Source organism: Anomaloglossus baeobatrachus, chromosome 3 (assembly GCF_048569485.1).
Source record: "Anomaloglossus baeobatrachus isolate aAnoBae1 chromosome 3, aAnoBae1.hap1, whole genome shotgun sequence".
Taxonomy (NCBI): Eukaryota; Metazoa; Chordata; class Amphibia; order Anura; family Aromobatidae; genus Anomaloglossus; species Anomaloglossus baeobatrachus.
Window position 1 is genome coordinate 436128984 of NC_134355.1, and position 26890 is coordinate 436155873.

General features: G+C 45.3%; 1 protein-coding gene across 2 annotated transcripts in view; it reads left to right on the plus strand.

Moving 5' to 3' along the window:
- PRSS56 (serine protease 56) overlaps window positions 1-26890 on the plus strand; it is a 184936-nt gene that overhangs the window by 83045 nt on the left and 75001 nt on the right. For both annotated transcript variants that reach the window (XM_075340420.1, XM_075340421.1), the window contains exons 8-11: window positions 2539-2681; window positions 2783-2942; window positions 8177-8371; window positions 21657-21818. In XM_075340420.1, coding sequence (XP_075196535.1) covers window positions 2539-2681; window positions 2783-2942; window positions 8177-8371; window positions 21657-21818 — 660 coding nt within the window. The remainder of the gene's footprint in view (window positions 1-2538; window positions 2682-2782; window positions 2943-8176; window positions 8372-21656; window positions 21819-26890) is intronic.

A 26890-nucleotide genomic window follows, 5' to 3' on the forward strand; every position in this document is an offset into this window, starting at 1 on the left:
CCAACAGCCACTTTTAGGATGCCACTAAGTTTACTCAGTGTTTGCTAGTATAATGGCTTAGTAACAATGAGTTTGAGTGTGCAATGCAGAGGTGCTGCACATAGGTTTGCACCAGTGGGACATTAATGGAAGTCCAACAGCCACTTTTAGGATGCCACTAAGTTTACTCAGTGTTTGCTAGTATAATGGCTTAGTAACAATGAGTTTGAGTGTGCAAAGGGCAGGAGGGTACAGTGGCAGGGTTGTGGGTCTGGGTAGAGGAAAGGAAGCCTCCCTTTCTATCCCTCCTAATGGGGAAATGCAGCGAGGAAATCCCTGACCTTAGCTACACAGACGCTGTCATCTTGTGTAGCTGTTAAAATCTGTTTTCACGGACCTGACTGTCACCTATGGCTCTGACCCTGCTGGTATTAGCCCTTACAAGGACTAATATAAACTTCTATCCCTATTCTGTATAGCGCTGTGTATAGAGCATACACAGCAGTATCGGAGACAGGAGCTACGCCAGCGGTGACTGACACCAAGACGCAGAAGGCAGATAATGGCGTGCTGGAGGAAAATGTCCGTTTTTATAATGCATGGACATGTGACATGGACATCCTATCACACATGCCGTTGCTTCTCTGGCTAAAAGTCCACTTATCTGTGTGTGTGTCTGGGATTGGCTGACATGCTGGCCTGCCCCACTACACGCGCGCGCTTAGGGAAGGAAGACAAGGAAAAAAAAAAAATGGCGATCGCCATTATCCAAACAGCAGTGATCTGAATGCGCTGTTCCCGCACACTATACGCTGAAATTTCATAATAGTGTGAGTCACAGAGTGACTTACACTATTATTACAGCGGAAAGCCAGCTAATAATTAGCTTGTCTTTTTGCTGCTAGAACCGTTCTCGAACACATCTAGAACTATCGAGCTTTAGCAAAAAGCTCGAGTTCTAGTTCGATCTAGAACAGCCCCCAAAATCACTCGAGCCGCGAACTGGAGAACCTCGAACCGCGAACCTACTCAACTCTACTTAGGAGTGGAGTAATCTAGCCACCTCCTACATATGTGTGTATATATATATATATATATATATATATATATATATATATATACACACACACAGTACAGACCAAAAGTTTGGACACACCTTCTTATCTCTAGAAAAACTGTTAAGAGGAGACTTTGTGCAGCAGGCCTTCATAGTAAAATAGCTGCTAGGAAACCACTGCTAAGGACAGGCAACAAGCAGAAGAGACTTGTTTGGGCTAAAGAACACAAGGAATGGACATTAGACCAGTGGAAATCTGTGCTTTGGTCTGATGAGTCCAAATTTGAGATCTTTGGATCCAACCACTGTGTCTTTGTAGAAAGGTGAACGGATGGACTCTACACGGCTGGTTCCCACCATGAAGCATGGAGGAGGAGGTGTGACAGTGTGGGGGTGCTTTGCTGGTGACACTGTTGGGGATTTATTCAAAATTGAAGGCATACTGAACCAGCATGGCTACCACAGCATCTTGCAGCGGCATGCTATTCCATCCGGTTTGCATTTAGTTGGACCATCATTTATTTTTCAGCAGGACAATGACCCCAAACACACCTCCAGGCTGTGTAAGGGCTATTTGACTAAGAAGGAGAGTGATGGGGTGCTACACCAGATGACCTGGCCTCCACAGTCACCAGACCTGAACCCAATCGAGATGGTTTTGGGTGAGCTATACCGCAGAGTGAAGGCAAAAGGGCCAACAAGTGCTAAGCATCTCTGGGAACTCCTTTAAGACTGTTGGAAAACCATTTCCGGTGACTACCTCCTGAAGCTCATCAAGAAAATGCCAAGAGTGTGCAAAGCAGTAATCAAAGTAAAAGGTGGCTACTTTGCAGAGCCTAGAATATAAGACATATTTTTAGTTGTTTCACACTTTTTTAATCGAAATTGAAAATAAAGAGAACTCTTTGAATGAGGTGTGTCCAAACTTTTGGTCTGGTCTGTATATATATATATATATATATAGCAAGTGATGCACTAATGGTTGCCAGGATCTATGGAGCACGATGTTAACTGCTGATCCTGGCCAACTTCACTTCCCACTCACTTCCATTGCTGTAGAAGGAAAGCTGCCTCATATAGAAGCATCAAAAAGGCCCAGTTAAGGCGAGAAGAACAATCATAGTTCTGGCCCAAACTGTTAATCAATCCCCACCACAATTGGGAAGTTGGAAGCCGAGGGCTCGATGTGCTCCAGAAAGAAAGACAACTACTTACAGAGTAGTGAAAAGCAGGTAGCTTACATGTTTGTTTTCTTCCCAGCTATTCTGATAACTAATATACTCACTCCAAACATGACGAGAGACCAACAATGTTGTTATAAAATGAAAATGTTAGCATTTTTCAATTTCTGTACTACCCTCTCTGCTGTGCTGCAATTGGCACTTGTCTAGTGTGTCTATAAAGTGAATAGTTATATTTCCTAACTAACGTATGTTCATATCATATATTACTGTATATAGGACATGCAAATTTACAGCACTTCTGTTATATTCTGACAATAGATGGCCCACCATCAGATGTTGTTATGGAAGCTCGTGTGCCAGTTCTGAGCCAAGAATTATGCAGAAGCTTCTTGGGGAAGGACATGTTGACCAGCACCATGTTCTGTGCTGGCTATCTGACTGGTGGCATAGACTCTTGTCAGGTAACTTTCTTCTTAAAAATGGAAATGAAAAATACTGCAATATGCACCAAATATATGCACAGAAGGACTTTAAATGTACCTCCGTCCTTTTCTAATTATAGGGAGACTCAGGAGGACCTCTGACGTGTCAAGATCCTTCCTCTAAGCAATATATAATATATGGAATTACTTCATGGGGTGATGGCTGTGGAGAAAGAGGAAAACCAGGGGTCTACACCAGAGTAACAGCCTTCATTGACTGGATCCAGAACCAGATGAAAAGTAAGATATAATTAATACTTATAAGCATATTTTGGTATTATTGAATTGTTATGAATATTTGAAAAGTGTCCAAAAGTTCTGGACCTTAAATAAAATGTTCTGCAATCTCACAAAGGTCGGGTTCATCCAGGCATCAGTGTTTTGATTCACATCAGAGTTTTGGATCCGAATTTCATCAGTGTTTGGGGAGTGTGTCGGTTTTTACCATCAGTGTTTCATAAGTGATTTTCATGTATGCAAAAAAAAATTGAAAAATTCCTCCTATCCATTACAGTGTTAATCACAGACAGCACACTGATCATCCTTCAGCCATTCAAGATTTTCCCATAGGCTTGTGTCTGTGATTTTGATACATTATTTGATTCAATGATTTCTTTCCCCATATACACGGTTCGAGGAAAAGAACAGACATGTAAATGGATTAGAAATCTTAGGGCTACACGGTATTTTGACCACGTCAAGCAAGTCTAAAAAATACAATATGGTTGAATTTTATGTGTCTTGCTATACCCTGTGATATTTTTTTTTTATAATTTTTGGGGGATAATTCCTCTTTTTGTGGTTTAGCTTTTAAATTTAGTGTAGGGACTCACAAACATGAGGACCCTTGACGTTGGGTTGTAAGCATCCGTATTTTGGCCAAAATATCAACTAATACCTCACATGTATTTATCATATGTATTGTTTTGCACTAATCATATCTTTATACAGGGTGCAGCCAGGCCCATTAATTTAGGCCTTGTAAACAATGTCGGTCTCCGTTCCTGTGTAGTGTAGTTATATAGTGCTGGGCAGCCCGCCTAGTCTAATATTATGGGCGTCACTAATAGGCTGTAAGCCAGACACTGTGCACCTACATGTGTGAACGGTGCCCTATACAAGCCATTTGTGTAATACTAAGCAATCACCCCCTCCATGGACTGGCAGTATGTGAGTAGTTCCTCCATCAGTGTTTTGCACCTGTTGCCTCCATCTTTATTTGGGGGTTTTGTTACATCCTGTGAGTGCATTTGTTTTTGTAGCCTGGGCAGGAAAACATTGTTGCCTTTTCTTGCTGTGAATTTTATTTGTATTGGGCTGTAATGTTTCAGCGACTCATAGCGAACTTTGGACGCCGGACATGTGTCCTAGCTAAAGTTGCTATGTAGCCCCAGCCTAAGGGTACCGTCACACTTTAGCGATCCCACCAGCGATCTGACCCGGTCAGGATTGCTGGTGCGTCGCTACATAGTCGCTGGTGAGCTGTCAATCAGGCAGATCTCACCAGCGACCAGTGACCAGCCCCCAGCCATCAGCGTCGCTTGGAAGCAATGCTGCGCTTGGTAACTAAGGTAAATATCGGGTAACCAAGCGCTTGGTTACCCGATATTTACCTTGGTTACCAGCGCACACCGCTTAGCGCTGGCTCCCTGCACTCCTAGCCAAAGTACACATCGGGTTAATAAGCAAACCGCTTTGCTTATTTACCTGATGTGTACTCTGGCTACTTGTGCAGGGAGCAGGGAGCCGGCACTGACAGCGTGAGAGCGGTGGATGCTAGTAACCAAGGTAAATATCGTGTAACCAAGCAAAGGGCTTTGCTTGGTTACTCGATATTTACCTTGGTTACAGCTTACCGCAGGCTGCCAGACGCCGGCTCCCTGCTCCCTGCGCATTCAGATCGATGCTCTCTCGCTGTCAAACACAGCGATATGTGCTTCACACCGGGAGAGCAACGTCCAAAAAATGAACCAGTACTTTGTGTAACGAGCAGCGATCTCACAGCAGGGGCCAGATCGCTGCTCAGTGTCACACACAGCGAGATCGCTAATGAGGTCACTGGTGCGTCACAAAAACCGTGACTCAGCAGCGATCTTGCTATGTGAGAAGTACCCCTTATTTGTACATTCTATCAGGGAAAAGCCCAGAAAAACATTTACATAACAAACGGACATCTGAATGAGGCCTAATTTAGAAGCAGACAACCTATTATGAGCTTCCTTTAACTAAACACAAATTGACAGTAGGTATAGAGACATGATATCTCATGGGTGAGACCTATTAGTGACTAAGGGGTGCTTCACACACAGCGAGCTCGCTGCCGAGATCGCTGCTGAGTCACGCTTTTTGTGACGCAGCAGTGACCTCATTAGCGATCTCGCTGTGTGTGACAATGAGCAGCGATCTGGCCCCTGCTGCGAGATCGCTGCTCGTTACACACAGCCCTGGTTCGTTTTCTTCAAAGCCGCTCTCCCCGCTGTGACACACAGATCGCTGTGTGTGACAGCGAGAGAGCGACAAATGAAGCGAGCAGGAGCCGGCGTCTGACAGCTGAGGTAAGCTGTATCCAAGATAAACATCGGGTAACCAAGGTGGTTACCCGATATTTACCTTAGTTACGAGCCTCTGCAGCTCTCACGCTGCCTGTGCTGCCGGCTCCGGCTCTCTGCACATGTAGCTGCTGTACACATCGGGTTAATTAACCCGATGTGTACAGCAGCTAGGAGAGCAAGGAGCCAGCGCTAAGCAGTGTGCGCGGCTCCCTGCTCTCTGAACATGTAGCTGCATTACACATCGGGTTAATTAACCCGATGTGTACTGTAGCTATGGTAGGAGAGCAAGGAGCCAGCGCTCAGTGTGCGCGGCTCCCTGCTCCCTGCACACACAGCTGTGCGCTGGTAACTAATGTAAACATCGGGTAACCATACCCGATGTTTACCTTAGTTACCAGTCTCCGCAGCTTCCAGACGGCAGCTCCGTGCAAGCGCAGCGTCGCTTGCACGTCGCTGCTGGCTGGGGGCTGTTCACTGGTCGCTGGTGAGATCTGCCTGTTTGACAGCTCACCAGCGACCATGTAGCGATGCAGCAGCGATCCTGACCAGGTCAGATCGCTGGTCGGATCGCTGCTGCATCGCTAAGTGTGAAGGTACCCTAAGTGCAAGTTTAATGCTCTAAGCTAGTCAATTAACTAGAAATGATGTGTTGCAGTAGGAGACGATATACTGCAACCTTCTAAACTGGAAATGCCTCTATAACTTCAGGCATCTCCTCATAAATGTATTTTAAATACCTGATTACACTACAATTTTTCATGTTTTCATGTTAGTTTAACGATTCAACAACCGAAAAAAAAGAGTCTTATTTGCTCACCTTCTTCTGTCCAAAATTGGCATCAAAGCCAGTACTCAGACTTGTCTCTAGATATTTTATAATTAGATGAAGATTTTGACATAGATCTACCATACAGTATCAGTGATATAGCCCTTTTTATTTATTTTTTTTGCAAATTTGTATGGTTTTCATAAAGAGGGCATGAATCACAGGATTCTCTTTTTTCAGGACTGTGCATAATTACCCCTTGTTAAAGATCATAAAAACTAGCACTAAATTAAAAGGCCCAAATGTCTGGAACTGTATAAAAAATGTACAAAAAACCTATAGTGGAATATTCATTGGAGCTGTAGAAATAAAATAGGAAAAAAACTGACCACTATTGACATAGTGAGCAACGCTGTGTGTCATTACTAGGGATGAGTAAACCCAAACTGTAAAGTTCGGAGTTTGTGCTGAACACAGGGTGTCCGGGGCTCGAATTCGAACACGGACTTTACTGTGTCCGAGTTCATAGTTTGGAGTTCGTATGCCGTTCGTATGCTAATAAAGTCTGTTGAAAGGCTGCAGCACAGACAATCAACAGGTTTTACTGCATGGGAAAAATGCCTGTACGCTGCTGTGAACAAAATCAAGAAATAAAAAAGAAAATTATGTGGCATCCGCCTATTTTTGACAACCAGCACAGGTAGAACAAGCCACTGTGGGCTGCAGCCCTCAGCTGTCTGCCCTACCTTGGCTGGTTATCAAAAATAGAGGGGATCCCATGCCGTTTTGAAAAATTATTTATTTAAATAGTTTAAAAAAAATGGCGTGGAGTCTCCCCTATGTTTGATAACTAGCCAAGGTAAAACAGACAGCTAGGGGCTGCTATTATCTGCTGGGAATGTCAATTGTTATTTGGCTCTTTCTAGACTAAAAATAGCAGTCTATAGCTATTCCCGAAGTCAAGCATCCATTAGATGCGCCTATTTTGGAACTTTGCACGACTCTTGCCTTCATCCGGTGGCAATTGAGGTAATACTTTTAGGGTTGATGTCATCTATGAATTGACAGCTAGCATCAAGCCCAGGCGTTATTAATGGATAGGCATCTATCAGACACCCCTATTACTAACCAAGGGTACAGTTAAAAAGCACACACACTGGAAAACAATAGTTTATTTGAATAAAATCTTTCCCACACTCCCTCATACACCAATTTATTAATTAAAAAGAAAATCCTCAAAGTTTTGAATAATAAATTATTTTAAAAAACAACGTAAGGTCCCCTCTATTTTTGATATCCAGCTAAGATAAAGCAGACAGCTGAAGGCTGCAGCCTGTAGTTGTCGGCATTTCCTGCTCTGGTTATCAAAATAGGTGGGACCCCATGTAATAAAAAAATATGTATTTCTTATCTACATTTGTTTGCAGCGCAATTGTCCTGCTCTTACTCCCATTTTGCTTTCTTTTGCAGCCCCTTAGCCCTTACTACGACCATTTTACAGCACCAAAGTTGGGGTACTCATTGACTTATATGGGATTTGGGGTCTGGTGTCACATTTGGGTCAAGTCCGGGGCCTTGAACAAAACCTTTAACTAAAGTCTGCCTGAAACCTGTAACCCAAATTTCCACGGGTCCGCTCATCCATTACTAATGTCACACAGAAAGAATGTTCACTCCTCTGGGTGCTCTTGGTCACTGTCTATTGCTTCTGACTGGTGAATATCATGCAAAATGTACATGACCCCAGAGACAAATCTTGGCTAACATCCCCTTAGTTGAAGGGGAAATTATAACCTAAACTTTACAAGCTAATATCTGCAAAACAGAGATAGAGAAATCAAATAATAGAAAGCTAGTCTTTCAATTAGGCCAAATTCACACATCAGCATTTTTCTCGACCCCCCCTAAAAACTAGCAATTTTTCATCAGTGTGCTACATACAGATTTCATCCATTTTGTTCCTTGTATTTGTTTTTACCATCCGTGTAATGCTAAGTATTTGATGTATTGCATTATTGCATACTTTTACAAATCAGCATCAAACATGAAATGGGATGAAGACTAAAATATTGCTGTTGGTTACATTTCTACACTACATACTGTGTACTGCACCCTAGATAGATCTTGATATTCTTCATTAGTAAATCCTTTTTCAGTTGCAGACTCGCCCTCAAGTCGAGAACCTTCATGCTTTGAGCTGGAAGCAATGACAAATAACCAGCAAAACAATCCAAAGTCAGAAATCAGCCCCCTGTGTTCCTTTTACAAAAATTCCTGTCCAGCTCCTCTCAGTCCTGCTGCCTGCACTCGCTTAGCAGAGGGGAAGTGCAGGCAGAAACAGAGAAGATGTGGTAAGTCTCTATGCATACAATGTAATTAATGAATCCAGTCATCTTGTAAAATTTTAATAACAGCTATTTTTTTCCACTGTTAGTGAAAGCCGCAGTACAATGATCAATGAAATTTGTATGACAAATTTCCAAATGATTCAAAAGAAAAAAGTCACTTGAAGTATTTAGTTATTGTTAATGGCATTGTTTTGTGCCCAATTGTTTGGAAGGGTGAATGTGGGTGTTGTTCCCCAGCAGAGTCGCCAGACATCAGTTCATGTAACAAATTTTCTCATTCCACGTACACTGACAAGCAAAAGGGTAGTAATGTTCTGAACTTTTGACTTTCAGGCTCCAAATCTCACCGTCCACTATAGATTTGAGCGTGAGGCTACCTTCACTTTATAATCATCTTGGCTATCTTAGGGTACCGTCACACTTTAGCGACGCTCCAGTGATTCCACCAGCGATCTGACCTGGTCATGGTCGCTGGTGAGCTGTCAATCAGGTAGATCTCACCAGCGATCAGTGACCAGCCACCAGCGACGCGTGGAAGCGATGCTGCGCTTGGTAACTAAGGTAAATATCGGGTAACCAAGCAAAGCACTTTGCTTGGTTACCCGATATTTACCTTGGTTACCAGCGCACACCACTTAACGCTTGCTCCCTGCACTCCTAGCCAGAGTACACATCGGGTTAATAAGCAAACCGCTTTGCTTATTTACCTGATGTGTACTCTGGCTACGTGTGCAGGGAGCATGGAGCCAGCACTGGCAGCCTGAGAGCGGTCTCCGCTAGTAACCAAGGTAAATATCGTGTAACCAAGCAAAGGGCTTGTAAGGGCTGTAATTATGGATGATACGATATATCATATGGATGATACGATTACAACGCTTTTGCGCTCGTTAATCGTATCATCGAACCTTTACACACTACGATGTCGCATGCGATGCCGGAAGTACGTCATTTTCAATTTGACCCCACCGACATCGCACCTGCGATGTCGTAGTGTGCAAAGCCCGCCTAATGGTCAGACAGAATGTCTGAATCAAAGTTTGGAAAAGTACCATAGGTGTTTTGTGTCTGATAATCTGGAAGATTGGTTGTTGTACTTACACTTGGCTGAGTTTGCGTTAAACAATCAATGCAATGAGTCCACTGGTAGATCGCTATTTTTTGGTACACACAACTTTTACCTGCAGTTTTGTGCTTTCAGTAGAAAATCTTCAGGGGTTCCTGGGGAGGATCGATTTTCTTCATAACTCTCTGCTGTATGGCAAGGTGTGCAAGCATCCTGAGGGTTATGGGGAACAGGTACAAACGCATGCCTGATAAAAGACGTTTGCCAGGTCTTGACCTGTGTGTGAATGATTATGTATGACTGTCTACCAGGAGTGTTAAGTTGAAAATTGCTTCTTGGAAATTTAGCCCTAAGTTCATTGGTCCTTATCAGATGGTTGCTAAAATTAACCCGGTGGCATATAATCATGAGCTACCTCAAATGCTAAAAATCCAAGCCACCTTTCATAGGTCATTGCTCAAGAAATATGTTACGCTTTTGGCGTTGTCACCCTTGCCACCCCCTTTAGTCATTGTTGATGGCATTTGGAATTTTAGGTGGCAAGAATCATTTATTCTCGTTTGGTTCACCGCTCCCTCCAGTACTTGGTACACTGGAAGGGTTATGGTCCAGAGGAAAGGATGTGGGTACCTGCATCTAAAGTTAATGCCAAGAGGTTGGTGCTTTCCTTTCATGCATCTCATCTGGACAAACCTGGTCCTAGGGGTCCGGAGGCCCGTCGTATAAAGGGTGTTACTGTCACGGGTGTTTCATGTCCTGATGTGACCTCTGGGAGACCTGAGATCAGAAGGCAATAACGCATAATTAATCGCAGATTCTCATTGCTGCCCGCTTGACTATTTTTAGGAATTGTATTGGTTTTACTTTCGTTTAGTGCTGAAAGAGTTTAGGGCCCTTTCCTTTCTGCCTGAGAACTTGTAGCCTTTATCTCAACTGCAGCACTTTTGGGTCACACCCTTCCGCTATTTATACACACTCCTGGCTGCCTTCCAGTGCTGGTTATAATTTTTATAATTACTACTGTGAAGGAGCCTGTCTTTAGAGAAGCTTAGTAGTTATTTGCTGTTGAAGTTCTTGCTTGCACATCTGAAGATTGTTATTTGTTGTGTATTTTTTTATTGTATTAATGAGTCTAGTGTCTCACTGGTGTGCACTCTAGTCAGGGTGAGTTCAAGTTTAGCAAGGACCTAATCGGGCTTTACACGCAACGACATCGCTAACGAGATGTCGTTGGGGTCACGGAATTCGTGACGCACATCTGGCCTCGTTAGCGACGTTGTTGCATGTGAAACGCAGGAACGACCGTTAACGATCAAAATTACTTACCTAATCGTTGATACTTCATTCCTTTCCCGATTATCATTGCAGTTGCAGGACCCAGGTTGCTCGTCGTTCCTGTGGCAGCACACATCGCTATGTGTGACACCGCATGAACAAGGAACATCACCGTACCTGCGGCCGCCCGCAATGAGGAAGGAAGGAGATGGGCGGGATGTTCGGCCCGCTCATCTCCGCCCCTCCACTTCTATTGGACGGACACTTAGTGATGCCGTTGTGACGCCGAACGAACCTCCCCCTTAGAAAGGAGGCGGTTCGCCGGCCACAGCGACGTCGCTAGGCAGGTAAGTATGTGTGACGGGTCCTAGCGATGTTGTGCGCCACAGGCAGAGATTTGCCTGTGATGCACAACCGACGGGAGTGGGTGCTTTCACCAGCGACATCGCTAGCGATGTCACTGTGTGTAAAGCCTGCTCTAAGTACATGATGGTGAAGGGGGAAATACCCATTTAGGGACATTAGGGGAGCACAGGGCTCTGCCGAAGATGAGTGTTAGGAGGTGAGCCCACGCACCCATCTCCCTAACACCAGGGCCTTCTGTTATCATCTTCCACCATTCCAGACTTGTGTGTCACATGTTGCTTCCAAGGACTTCTTTGATCTCACTATTACAAAGAAAATGTAAATACTATACAGGTGAACTGAGTCTTATATCAATTACAGAAAAATACCTCAGAATCTAATAAAAAATGTAATCTTTATTGGAATAAATTAAAATTGTAACACCCAGTGCTAGTGAACATAATTACAGGAACAGCAGAAGGGAATAATCTATGTAAAAATGGGATCTCTATAATGCCCTATGGGATCTTGCTCCTGCCTGACAATGGAGGGTATGACACCATAACTTTTTTGGGCGCCCCCGTTCTGCGTCGGCTATCCCTCTCTGTATCCTGTCAATATAAGTGAATTAATAAAATAAATGTAACTATAGACTGCCAGAAAAGAGAAAAATTGGGTCAAATGTAGATAGTATAATCACTTGACCCCTTAGTCCCATACACATGTATTAAAGCACACAAAGTACTAATACTGTACATGACTAATACATAACCCAGGGATCCAGGGTATATGCAAGAATGTCTCAGCCAATCACTAAACGTATGAACTATCCCAGGGAGGTTATATGTACTGTATATTCCCATTAATATGAATAACCAAGGATGTGTACTACATGATACATGGTTCTAGAATATAATCAACATTAATATAATGGAAAATAATTATCCACAACATTAATATAATGGAAGAAAAATAGTTAATTCCATTAAACAATGTACCTCCCTGTCTCTATAAAGATTTTATGGCAATCAGTATCAATTCATCCTGTGTGCAAATGTGGCGCCCTGGACTAGCCAGGTCATCACAGATAACACACAAACACCCCCACCCCCAATAGACAGGGACACCAGCCAAACACAAAACCCTTGTTGCCTCCCTCCAGTGTCTGATGTCCACACCAGGTGGGGCGGAGCCAAGCAGTTGGCCCCACCCACCGAGGAGTTCACAGGCCTGGAGGCAGGAAAAGTGTCAGTTAGAAGTGAGGAGTGAAGAGTTTAGTCCAGGAGGTGGAAGTGAGAGGAGTAAACACTTGGGTGTCTGGGTTTGTGGCCCAGGCACTGACAGCAAGGTTGGCAGACGGTGGTGGCCGTCTGCAGGAGTGGTGAAGCAACGCGGAACCATAGGACCGGGGTCGGGCGTTGGCCCGCCGGTACCGACCGTGGAGCGAAGTGAAGCCAGCACACACAGGCAGGGCCATCGGACCCCGACCAGGCTTGGAGCCGCCGACAATAGTCAAATCCGAATGTGACCGGAACCCCAGGGGTTTCCTAACAGCAAAAGTCCCGATTGAAGGCAACCGCCCACACCGTGAGGGTATACAGCTACCGCCTAAGGCTAGAGACCCAAGGGCCAGCGCCTGCGGGCAAACGGGCTCCTCTGGTACCCATACACCGGGGAGCGGACTACCATTGGGGATCCATAGTAGTCAACTGAGAACATCAAGGTGCAGGGAAAGACAGCCGCCATCACCTGTCCGGGGAGAGACACTGCAGCCGGCTGCGGGACCCGTCCATCCGTTTGGTTTACCAGAGACTCTGTCATTGACTGCCTGAGTGAGTACACCAGTGCCATCCGGCACCGCGCCACGCTGTCCCTGCAACCCTGCACCTCACCAACCCTGCCTCCCCGTCACATCATCGGGCCCCGGGACCACCGACCCCTACCCACGGAGGGGGAAAACAACATCCCAGCTGCTCCCTACCATTGCTCCTGGGATCCCCATCACCAGCAGCGGTGGTGCCCATCTTCATCACGACCCGTGGGTGGCGTCACGGACTAAATCCCCCAAACCAACCACCCCTTTCACTCACGGGCGAGGAGCGCCGCTCGAGTCCTCGGATCCGGCCCATCGCTCGAGCCACCGAGCAGCAGCCGCAGCAGCGCCGGACCCGAGCGTTAGCGAGAGCACAGCAGCGACAGCGTCCTCCCCGCCCGTGACACAAAGATAATGCAAAAATAACCACGTGAATTATCCAAAAGGAAGGAGAGATGAATTGCTTTCCTTGAAAGATTGTTCTGCCTCATAGATGTTTTATGGCAGTCAATATCCATTCAAACCAATTAACATAGACAATATACATGGGTAACTATAAAGGTTACCGAGGAAGGATGAAAGGATAAATTACTTCCCTTAGACGATTGCTCTGCCTCACTATTACAAAGCATACGAGCCATCTCCACTGGCTTGTTAGTTACTCCACAACTGATAGAACTTGTGATAAGCTGACTTGTTGACTCCAATATTTTGCCTGAACGTCCACATCTTGACTTTTGAATGGATGGACGGACTTCATTTCATATTCTTCCAACTGTCATGGCACTCACATAATGCAGTTTGGCAATTTTCTTGCCTGAGAGACCACAGTCTATGAGCTGGATGATGCTGTTTCTCTTTTCTTGGGAAATCTTCATTGCTGCTCCTCGATTCGAACCAGTGACGTTTTGCTTGGGAGTCAACCTAATAAAACAAAACAAAACAATCACTGATCTCGGGGAGACCAGCCAGAGAAAACACTGCCAGCAGCCAGCGAGGGCGCTCAAGACAGTGAAATCCTAGGTACATTGCCCCCTGGGAAATATGCAAATCAAAAAGATCCGTGGAGCCTCTGTTAGGAGTCTCAACACAGAAACCAGCCAGATATCCCTCCGGGAAGGGCCCAGCCAAGGGGTGACTCTTTTTAGGAGACCACCATAACCACCATATTAAGTGGCCCTTTTAGTCAATATCCAACTTTTTGACAAGTTTAAAGATATGACAAGGGAAATACCAAGGCCAGGTATCCATCCACAGACAGCTGTTTCGGGGTATTGCCCCTCATCAGTGTGGAGTAGGATTCTGGCTGGGTGGGAGCAATGCCTAGTAGACCAACAAAACAACACAATCACTGATCTCGGGGAGACCAGCCAGAGAAAACACTGCCAGCAGCCAGCGAGGGCGCTCAAGACAGTGAAATCCTAGGTACATTGCCCCCTGGGAAATATGCAAATCAAAAAGGTCCGTGGAGCCTCTGTTAGGAGTCTCAACACAGAAGCCAGCCAGATATCCCTCCGGGATAAAGATATTTCCCTTGTCATATCTTTAAACTTGTCAAAAAGTTGGATATTGACTAAAAGGGCCACTTAATATGGTGGTTATGGTGGTCTCCTAAAAAGAGTCACCCTTTGACTGGGCCCTTCCCGGAGGAATATCTGGCTGGTTTCTGTGTTGAGACTCCTAACAGAGGCTCCACGGACCTTTTTGATTAACCTAATAAAACACTGAGCTGTTAGAGAATGTGAGAACAAGTTGTAATTTGTATACAGGAAGGAAAAAAATTTAAACCCCAGCCGCAAAACAGTAACAATAATATGCTAAATAGTTGCAAGTAAAATTTATGTATGACATAGCCAAGATGATTGTGTATAATATGAAGGTAGTTTCACGCTCAAAGCTATAATGGATGGTGAGATATGGAGCCTGAAAGACAAAAGTTCAAAACTTTGTTACCCTATTGCTCATCACTGTATAACTTCCCCAGATGCTGTAACATTTTGACAACTATTTAGTTAAGTTATCCTGGCTCACAAGACACCCAATAGTTGGAACAGAGAAGTTTGACCTCTCAACAGCTCTCTCTCAAAGGGCAGAGTAACTTCAGGATTACCTGATTTGGTCTGGTTACTTGCAACAGAAAATTACAATGTTGTTCTCCATATGGTCCACCCAATCAAAAAGGACACATGGCACAGAGAGATTTGCTTGAATTGATTCATGTTGTTTTCATCTTCTCTGTCGGCTAAATTACTGGGCTTCTTCATAGTTATTTTATCCACTACTTGATCATATAGTGTCAATACACCTGATTTAGATTCTTGGTAAGGAGCCTCTTTAGGCTCTGTGCGCACTGGGAAGTGGAATTTTCTTGAGAAAATTCCGCGTGCCCTCAAAGATTACCGCACCCGCGGTAAAAAACCGCGGGAAACCGCACCCGAAAACCGCATGCGGTTTGCCGCGGTTTGCTGCGGTTTTACCGCGGTATTATTCGCGGTATTGCCGCGGTTTTGCCGCGTGCGGGTTGGGATGTGCTTTATTGCATTCAATGCAATAAAGCACATTGAAGAAAAAAAAAAAAAAAAAAAAAAAGTCATTTAATTCTGAGAGTAGATAGACAGAAGAATAGATAGAGGGATAGATAGACAGACAGAGGGATAGATAGATAGATAGATAGATGACAGATCGCTGCATTTCCCACGGTCGGCAGTGAGTTCACATTACCGGCCGTGGGAAATGACCGGTAATTACCTCTGCTGTCTGCTGCATTCATTCAGCCTGTGTCTGTGACAGTCGCGGCTGGATGTCAGCAGTGCAGGACGCTGGACGTCGGACCTGGATTACGCTGGAGCTTTGTTTGGGGGGAGGGGTTAATAAAATGGTGAACGAGGCTTGTTTGTTTTATTTAAAATAAAGGATTTTTCGGTGTCTGTGTTTTTTTTCACTTTACTTACGGGTTGATCATGTCAGCTGTCACATAGACGCTGCCATGATCAAGCCTGGGGTTAATGGCGGTGGTCCCCCACCATCATTAACCCCTTGTATTACCTTGCCACCACTGCTACACGGTGGCAAGAAGAGCCGAGGACACGCCGGTATTGTCGCATATTGCATGCGACAGTGCCGGGGCAGCTGCGGCTGATATTCTCGGCTGCCGGAGGGGGAGTGAGGCGGGGGACATTACCCCTGCCCCTCGCCCTCCCCAGCCTGAGAATACCGGGCCGCCGCTGTGTACTTACCTCGGCTGGACGGTAAATATGCAGCGGAGCCCACAATCTTTTTTTTCTATATTTCCGTTTTCTTTCTATGTATGTTCTATGTGTCTGTGTCTATGTGATCTATGTGTCTGTGATGTCTGTGTGTGTGTGATCTGTGTGTGTGTTTACTCTGCACAGCTTCCTCTTCCTGTAATGACATCACTTCCCTGCAAAACCGCAAGCAAGTGATGCACATTACCGGAGGTAAACCGCGAAATACCACAGGGAATAACGCAGGAAAACGCAGTGAACCGCACAGAATTTGCTGCCTGCGTTATTCCCTGCGGGATTTCTTGATTAACATTGAGTCAATGGAGTGAAATCCCGCAGCGATGTGCGGAAAAGAAGTGACATGCACTTGTTTTTGCTGCGGGATTCCCGCAGCAAAACATGCAGCTGTCAAATTCCGCCCAGTGCGCACAGGATTTTTTTTCTCCATAGGATTTGCTGGTGATTCACTGCAGAGATGTTATGAACATTTTCTGCAGCGAAACATGCAGCAAATCCGCGGCAAAATCCGCGAAAAATCCGGTAAGTGCGCACATAGCCTTATACCACAGGCAGAAACCCATTTGGAGCTTGGTGCCAATAACATTATTCATTTATTCAGTGGCATGCAGAAGTCTCTAGTTGTGGGATTTAAATGATTACCATAAATTATGAAGAACTATTAAGTAAGTAGAATGTGCATCTCCATGGAGAAGACTTCCACACTTACCACATGGTGCTATTCGACTCTATGTTCTAGAGCAAGGTTCCCCAACCATGGCATAGGAGGCGTATGTAGCTCTCAGGCCCATGATGTGTGGCGTGCTTTTGTCTGTCATCTTGGTGTATTAGTACCACATCTTGGAAAAAAGCTATGAAGAGAAGGGCTCCAGATAATGATTTTGTGAGTAGCCCAGCACAGAAGCGCAGATGTGGATATGCATATACTAGCCTTTGGAGTGAAAAAGTAACTTTAAGGCCCGTTTCACACGTCAGTGAAAAACAGTGACGTTTTTCACTGGCGTGTAAAACACGCACATGTCCCTGCATGCGCCGTGATTCACGGCACACGTGGGTTGTCTAAGTGCAATTCGGGCTCCGTTCTCCGTGGCCCGTGATTGCACTTAGAAATCAACTCACCTGCGCCCGCTCCCGCTGTCCATGGTGCTGATCGCTCCCGCGGTGCAGCATCCAGCTGGCGGTGACCCCTGCAGCAGCTGCTTCCGGGTCGGCTGTGTCGTGCATCATTAAGATGCGCGACAGTAATCAGCCGGCTTAGAAGCAGCAGGGAGGACGGGCTGCAGAGAGCGCGGCTGAAGCCGGGTGAGTTAAAATGTTTATTATTTTAAATGCACGTTTTTTTCTGGCACGTGTTTCACGGACCACACCTCTGCGTGGTCCGTGGGACATCAGTGATGCCAGAAAAAAATGGACATGTCTCCGTGCAGCAATCACGCACACGCGGGTACTCTGCACGGAGACACGTGCAGTGAAAAATCACAGCATTCATTATAATGGGTCTGCGTATGTCAGTGATTCTGGTACATTTAAAAAAAAGCACAAAAAGCACAAACGTACCAGAATCACTGACGTGTGAAAGGGGCCTAAGCATGGTAAGCTGGAGATAGAATGATAGTGCCAGATAAAGGGGGTGCTTAAAGCTGGATGCAATAATGTGGAGGGGGTGTTTGATGTAAGAATACCAAATGAGTGTCAGATGGGTATCCCTGAATGTAAATGTCTTTTGTGGGAAAGGTTTGTCTTATAACAGTAATGGGGGCTTTAAGTGTTACTAATGTTTCTATGGGTTGCTGTGTCTGGATGTCAATACTTAAGAGCATCCAGAGATGGCTTGTGGCCCACCCTCAGAGCTGAACGAGGCTCTTAAGCTAAGAAAGATTGGGGACTACTGCTCTAGAGTTTTTCATCCACTCTAAAGTGTGCCACCCCCGTGCCAGCAGCCGCCGCTGCTCGGATCCAGACCTTCAGCGGTGGTGGCTCGAGGGTCTCCGGACCTGGGGGTCTCGCGGATACGCTGAACGAAATGGGGAATGTAGATGTACGGGCTAGGCCGTAATAGGTTCATGACGCCACCCACGGTGTGTGGTGAGGTGAGACACGGGGTAGATGTTGTGCAGCAAGATGTTAACCCCTCCGTGGGCAGGGATGGTGGCCCCGGGACCCGATGGCTCTGGTGCAGGGGGAATGATGGCCGCAGGGGGTGTTGGTGTACTCACTGTTAGTAAGACACACAGGTCTCTGATAAACCAAGGTGGTGGTGACTGGTGCCGCGGCCGGTTGTGTTCGGGATCCCCCACCCGGCTGGTAGTCTCTTTCCTTTTCCTGCACTGTTTTAGTAGAAAAGACTTCCCAGTATGAAACATAGGAGTCCACTCCCGGCTGGATGTGGCCTAAGGAGCCGTGCCCGCAGACGCTGGCCCGAGGGACCTTGGGTGGGACAGAACCTTTAGTCCTAGCCTCAATCTGTTAATAAACCAGTTCCATTTGTTTGTGGATCCTGGCTTCAGGGTCTGAGCACCCCCCTTTGTGCTACGGTTTCCGGGTCGGTTCCCCATGTCGGCACCGGCGGGCTACAACCCTGGCCCGGTCCACCTCGGCTCCACCGAACCGTCTTCCCATCTCCTGTTGACGGTACCTGCCTACCCTGGTACCTGTCAGTTTGCTTCAGGCCTGACACACAGGCCTGACCTCCACTCACACTGAACTCTAAAACTGATCTGCCTTACTTTCCCACCCCCGTGCTGTCTAAACCCCTGGGTGGGCGTGCACCAACCACCTGGCCATGCCCACTGGTGTGTCAATCTGTCCCTAAGGGGGGTGACCAGGGTTTAATGATTGGCTGTGTGCTTCCAAGTGAGGGAAGGTGTTATGCAGGGGCCTATTTGTGACTTCCTGGTTTTGCCAGGGTGTCACAAAAGCTTTGTGTATTATTGGATCCAGGCTGCCACAGTTCCCTAGTGCTTCTCCCATGTTGTTAGCAGCATCAGAGAGCGTTCTGTTATAACTAGCGGCTAGACCATGCCTCTGATCTGAAAAGTTAGTCTTCTGGATCACTCCACTCTCCAGCAAGCAGAAATCCGTGATGTAGAAGAGTGGTGAGCACCAGAAAATATAACATTTTCACCTGCAACAGCTCCATAGGAAAAATTAAGCATTACACAGACCCCATTAGAATAAATAAGTTGTCAGTGTAATGCATGGATTTTCTAGAGCTGAATCCAATAGAGAGATAAGCGGGCTTTACACATAGCGACATCACTAGCGATGTCGCTGGTGAAAGCACCTGCCCCCGTCGGTTGTGCGTCACGGCCAAATCGCTGCCCGTGGCGCACAACATCGCTGACACCCGTCACACTTACTTACCTGTCTAGCGACGTCGCTGTGGCCGGCGAACTGCCTCCTTTCTAAGGGGGCGGTTCGTTCGGCGTCACAGCGGCGTCACTAAGCGGCCGCCCAATAGAAGCGGAGGGGCGGAGATGAGCGGGCCGAACATCCCGCCCACCTGCTTCCTTCCTCATTGCGGGCGGCTGCAGGTACGGTGATGTTCCTCGTTCCTGCGGTGTCACACATAGCGATGTGTGCTGCCGCAGGAACGACGAACAACCTGCGTCATGCGACAGCAACGATAATCAGTAAAGGAATGGCGTGTCAATGATCAACGATGAGATAAGTAATTTTGATCGTTAACGGTCGTTCCTGCGTTTCACACGCAACAACGTCGCTAACAAGGCCGGATGTGCGTCATGAATTCTGTGACCCCAACGACATCTCGTTAGCGATGTCGTTGTGTGTAAAGCCCGCTTTAGATGCTATTTTTAGCCAATGTAGCTAACAGATCAGAATTCTAAATAAGAAACTCCTCTAGAAACTGAGTTTCCACATGCAGTGTTTCTAAATTAAACATTCCCTTTAACATGTTTACAGTCACAAGGTTGTAAAATTACAACATTCATACAGCTAATTCTTCAAATAGACAAAAAAATGCTACCTACGTGCCTGTTGTGACCAGCACCATTCTTCTCCAGCATAGAGCAGTTATGGCGTAAACCCGGCTTCAAAGGCACACTGGCGAGGCCGAAATGAGCCTCATGAAATTATCTTATTAGTCCCACAGGGGCATGATAACATGAAAAAAGTGCACAAATGCCCAAGTGACTAGTCACAGGCCTAATTAGAATATGGAAAACAAGGGTTAGAAGTAGTTTTTGTTAACCATTCAGATTAGTGAATAGTGTTATACAGGGCTGGTTATGGAGGATATTTGGGCATACAGGTATGAATGCTGCTGGGTTGGAGGGCACAGGGACCTGACAGGTTTTAACTAAAAGGCTAATGATTCACAGTGTACTACTGTTATGCCTGCTTTACACGAGTCGATCTATCGTGCAATAGCACGAGCGATCGTACCCGCCCCCGTCGTTTTTGCGTCACGGGTAAATCGCTGCCCGTGGCGCACAAACTCGTTTAACCCCTGTCACACGCACTTACCTTCCGGACGACCTCGCTGTGGGGGACGAACGTCCACTTCCTGAAGTGGGAGGGACACAGTGATGTCACAGCGATGTCACACAGCCGCCGGCCAATAGAAGCGGAGGGGCGGAGATGAGCGGGACGTAAACATCCTGCCCACCTTCTTCCTTCCGCATTGCCAGCGGGAGCCGCAGGATGCATGTACGCTGAGTTCATCGTTCCCGGGGTGTCACACGGAGCGATGTGTGCTGCCCCGGGTACGATGAACAACCGGCGCCATTTTAAATAAACAATATTTTGAAACTGAGCAACGAGTACATGACTCACGATTTGTGAGCGATACTGCGTGGCTCAGAAGTGTTACATGAGACGACGTCGTGAACGATGTCGGATGTGCGTCGCGAAAACCGTGACCCCGACGATGCATCGCACGATAGCTCGTCTCATGTAAAGCACCCTTTAGAGCGGCAGCACGCTCCATTCAAGCATATAAAGAAAAAAATATTTATACAAGGCCAAGGAGCAAAACTAAAAGGAAACTATAAAATTGAAAATAATTTATCCATTATTTCTGCTGATTATATACAGTATGTAGACCCCTATTCTCCTGAGTGCTTCCTTGTCCACTATGTCTTATGGGATACTCATGATGCATTCATTCTTAGGTGCTTGGGCTATTTTCCTTGAGGTTAATTGTCACTTTCTAGAACATGTAATATATGTGTGTGTAAGATCCCGTAGTCAGCACAGTAACTGTGGAGGAGAATAGCTGCCATTATGAATAATTTAAGACAGCTACGTTACAAGACACCAACTAAAAATATAGCACTAATATAGGCAATAAATATTAATTTCATGACCGTATAAAAAGGGCTGAATTCCTACTTAGGACAGCTGTTATAGCTGACAGTTTCCCTGGGCTGACATAAAACCAGTCATTAAGTGAGTTAGTATCTGAGAAACGTTAGAAGTGCATAAATGTGTGTGCTTTGTATGATATTCGGCTATTGGCTTGTATCACATAATGTTACCCATAATTGATATTTGGAATTATTTCAGAGCTCCGCTCCTATCTCCAGATTCTCCTAAATTTACTCCGCAAGGCAGAGGACTTCTTACGTAACAACATGGATGTATCCTTCTTCACTCAGACTGTCCCACAGTTTATGGAAGACATGTACAGTGATATATTTTCCCCCAGACCCCGAAGAGATCTTACAGGTATCTCATGCTAAACACAATCTATGACAATATTTTCAAAAGAGTTATACAATACTTGTAGATGTTTGGTAGAATTAAGGCCCAGTCACACACAACGACTTACCAGCGATCCCAAAAACCATGCGACCTGATAGGGATCGCTGGTAAGTTGCTGGGAGGTCGCTGGTGAGATGTCACACAGTCAAACCTTACCAACGATGCAGGAACGATACAGGTCGCAGTGGCGACCTGTATAACGATCTCAACAGTCCCTGTGACCCTGTCACACAGTGTCAAACACAGCGATGCGTCCTGCCCAGCAGGACATCGCCTTTGAAGAAAATGGCCTGGACCATTCGGCAACGACTAGAGATCTCACAGCAGGGGCCTGATCGCTGGTAGGTGTTACACATAACGAGATCGCTAACGGGATCGCTACTGCGTCACAGACACCGTGACCCAGCAGCGATCTCGCTAGCGATCTCGTTATGTGTGATGGTACCCTAAGGCCACGTTCAGATGTTGAGTGTTTGTTGAGGTTTTTACCTCAGTATTTGTAAAGGTACCGTCACACACGAGATCGCTAGCAAGATCGCAGCTGAGTCACGGTTTCCGTGACGCAGTAGCGATCCGTTAGCGATATTGTTATGTGTGACACCTAACAGCGATCAGGCCCCTGCTGTGAAATCTCTAGTCGTTGCCGAATGGTCCAGGCTATTTTCTTCAAAGGCGATGTCCTGCTGGGCAGGACATATCGCTGTGTTTGACACTGTGTGACAGGGTCACAGTGACTGCTGAGATCGTTATACAGGTCGCTACTGCGACCTGTATTGTTCCTGCATCGCTGGTAAGATTTGACTGTGTGACATCTCACCTGCGACCTCCCAGCGACTTACCTGTGATCCCTATCAGGTCGCATCGTTTTCGGGATTGCTGGTAAGTCGTTGTGTGTGACTGGGCTTTAGGGGCACTTTGCACACTACGACATCGCAGGTGCGATATCGGTGGGGTCAAATTGAAAGTGACGCACATCCGGCATCGCAGGCGATATCCTAGTGTGTAAATCCTAGATGATACGATTAACGATCGCAAAAGCGTCGTAATTGTATCATCGGTGTAGCGTCGGCGAATTCCATAATTACACTGACGCGACAGTCCGATGTTGTTCCTCGCTCCTGCGGCAGCACACATCGCTGTGTGTGAAGTTGCAGGTGCGAGGAACATCTCCTACCTGCGTCACCGCAGCTCCCGTCGGCTATGCGGAATGAAGAAGGTGGGCGGGATGTTTACATTCCGCTCATCTCCGCCCTTCCGCTCCTATTGGTCGCCTGCCGTGTGACGTCGCAGTGACGCCGCACGACCCGCCCCCTTAATAAGGAGGCGGGTCGCTGGCCAGAGCGACGTCGTAGGTCAGGTGAGTGCATGTGAAGCTGCCGTAGCGATAATGTTCGCTACGGCAGCTATCACAATGATATCGCAGCTGCGACGAGGGCGGGGACTATCGCGCTCGGCATCGCAGCATCGGCTTGCGATGTCGCAGCGTGAAAAGTACCCCTTAAGTCAAAACCAGAAGTGGCGCCCTTGTTTCTATTATACTTTTTCTCTGATTGTTCCACTTCTATTTTGGCTACAAATAGTGAGGTACAAAACTCACCAAATATTCAGCGTGTGCATGCGGCATAATAGTGGTTTTGTGGTTAGCAATTATAAGGCCAGGTGCACACGTTGAGTATTTGGTGATTTTTTTTACCTCATTATTTGTAGCCAAAACCAGGAGTGGGTGATAAATACAGAAGTGGTGCTTGTGTTTCTATTATATGTTTCCTCTGATTGTTCCACTCCTGGTTTTGGTTTACAAATACTGAGGTAAAAATCTCCCCAAATACTGAATGTGTGGATGTGGCCTAAAAGTTTGGTTTTTGGACATTTTTATTATTGTAACAAATTCATTTTAGCTTTTGTGCCCTTTTGATAAAATTTATTTTAAGTATATCAATATAAAAAGAAATTCAAGACAAAAGAAGTGACAAAATCAAGACCACAAGTATCTTCAGGCAAAAATACTTACAGTAATTTAAATGGTTGCGATACATTCTCCTGAATTGATCTAATTTGGTAAATACTTTTTTAAAAACAAAAACTCACTGGCAGACCACTAGTTTATCACATTATGCTGTACTGCTTCTAAAAAAGAAATCTCCTGCCCATAGTGCTGTTTACTCAGTATAACAAGTCAATTTCTCTGCTGGTATGGTAAGTTTTCGGTGCAGATTTTTCCCCATAAAATTGCATTAGATGTGCAAAATCTGCAAGTAAAAAAACCATATATGCGGCAGTAACACACTAAAAAGCATGTAATCTGTACATGACTACATCAGACATGATAAAAAAACAATCAGCTTACCTTAAATCATGGTAAACCAAAAAGAGACAAAATCCACAGTGTCAAAAATGCGCTAAAAATAAATAAATATACCGCATATATATATATATATATATATATATATACACACACAGTATATATATATATATATATATACAGTACAGACCAAAAGTTTGGACACACCTCATCTCTACAGCAACTGTTAAGAGGAGACTTTGTGCAGCAGGCCTTCATGGTAAAATAGCTGCTGGAAACCACTGCTAAGGACAGGCAACAAGCAATAGAGACTTGTTTAGACTAAAGAACACAAGGAATGGACATTAGACCAGTGGAAATCGGTGCTTTGGTCTGATGAGTCCAAATTTGAGATCTTTGGATCCAACCACCGTGTCTTTGTAGAAAAGGTGAACGAATGGACTCTACATGGCTGGTTCCCACCGTGAAGCATGGAGGAGGAGATGTGATAGTGTGGGGGTGCTTTGCTGATGACACTGTTGGGGATTTATTCAAAATTGAAGGCATACAGAACCAGCATGCCTACCACAGCATCTTGCAGCGGCATGCTATTCCATCCGGTTTGCGTTTAGTTGGACCATCATTTATTTTTCAACAGGACAATGACCCCAAACACACCTCCAGGCTGTGTAAGGGCTATTTGACTAAGAAGGAGAGTGATGGGGTGCTATGCCTGATGACCTGGTGTCCACAGTCACCAGACCTGAACCCAATCGAGATGGTTTGGGGTGAGCTGGACCGCAGAGTGAAGGCAAAAGGGCCAACAAGTGCTAAGCATCTCTGAGAACTCCTTCAAGACTATTGGAAAACCATTTCCGGTGAGTACCTCTTGAAACTCATCAAGAGAATGCCAAGAGTGTGCTAAGTAGTAATGAAAGCAAAAGGTGGCTACTTTGAAGAACCTAGAATATAAGACATATTTTCAGTTGTTTCACACTTTTTTAAGTATTTCATTCCACATGTGATAATTCATAGCTTTGATGCCTTCAATGTGAATCTACAATTTTCAGAGTCCTGAAAATAAAGAAAATTCTTTGAATGAGAAGGTGTGTCCAAACTTTTGGTCTGTACTGTGTATATATATATATATATGTATATATATATATATATATATATATTAGTGGCAATCAAAAAATCAAAAGTTTTGCATTTACATTTAAAGTGTGATTACTTCTGTCTGGTTATTGTGATGCCATTTTCCGGTGATTTTAGTAAACTGGAAGCACTAAGGAAGCGCTAAGGATGAAAATTGTTGTGTCCCTTTATGTATTAGTTTTCCAAATTTGCTGGGCCAAATGTTTTGCAAATTTTCTTATGGGTAGTCTAATTTTGCCTAAATGTTTTTTTTTTTTTTTGTTTCTGTGGTTTTTGGATAATACATGGCACTGACAAAGACAAGTTTATCACCAGATGTCAGGAAGACTCTTCCTCTAAAGGGTTCAGTTCCACTTGTGATTTGCACGGACGAGTACAATCTGATGAAACATCGGATTGCTCTCACACCAGTGCAAAACTATGGGGCAGTGTCCATCTGCGATTGATTTCTCATGCCATAGCGGCATGCGGAATGAATCATAGCATGCTGCGTTTTGAAGCGAGTCTCGGCTCACACACCCCATACAAGTCTATGGGAGTGTGTGAAACATCACATTGCACTCGCATGTAATCCGAGTGCAGTGTGATATACGCAGAGAAAGGCAGCGAAGGAGATGGGGAGAAAGTGCTCCCTCCCTCTTCTCCGCACTTCTGATGCGATCACAAGATAGCATCAGATTCCCATCACTCTCGGCTGACACTCACAGCGGAGGGTCATTAGCATATCGCTTCCGATGCTCTCGCATCGGAAGCTATACGCTAGTGGAATCCTACCCTTAGAGTTAAGTCAGGCAAAAGCTGAAAAGAGAAGCTATGGAATTCAACTGTTCTCAGAGTCAAGTGTCATGTATAATAAAGAAAGAAAAAGAAGGTTATAGAATAGATGACAAATCTACATGTGGACGATCACGGAAACTTCCTCCAAAGTTGATCACATTATTGAGAAAAAGTCTGTATCTTATGTCCATAAAAGTGCTGTACAGATTTCGCACAAAATGAATGAAGAATATGGGGTCAAAGTGAGTCCCATATTGTGGTGCAACGGCTAAGAACAGCAGGCTTGAATGCACGAGTTCCAGTCAAGAAGCCTTTCATCTCCGCAAACTGGAAGGTCCGGCCTGAGTTTGCCAAAGAACACAACAAATGGAAAGAGACAGATTGGTCTAAGGTGTTGTGTTCAGATGAATCCAAGTTCCATCTGTTTGGTAGTGATCGCAAGCACCATATATACTGCCACATTGGAAAACGTAATGATGTAAGGTACCAAACATCTACAATGAAACATAGTGGTGGCAGTGTCATAGTTCGGGCTGATTTTCTGCATCTGCCACAAGAACAATGCTCTCATAGAGTATATTGAGCTATGAAACACTGAAGCTGAAGGCAGGCCATAAATCGCCAGAGACCGACCAGGAACTTGGATTTAAAGCCCCCCCTCCAGAGGTGAAATAAAAAAAAACCCGCTGGACTGGTGCTTTAAAGTATAACTGTTGTTTTAATTTTTATTTCATAAATCAATATTGCACATGAAAATAAGCAAATTTGTAATAAATCTTATCAAACAAATTGCTTCTTTCTCTGCCAGAATTGATCAGTCTTT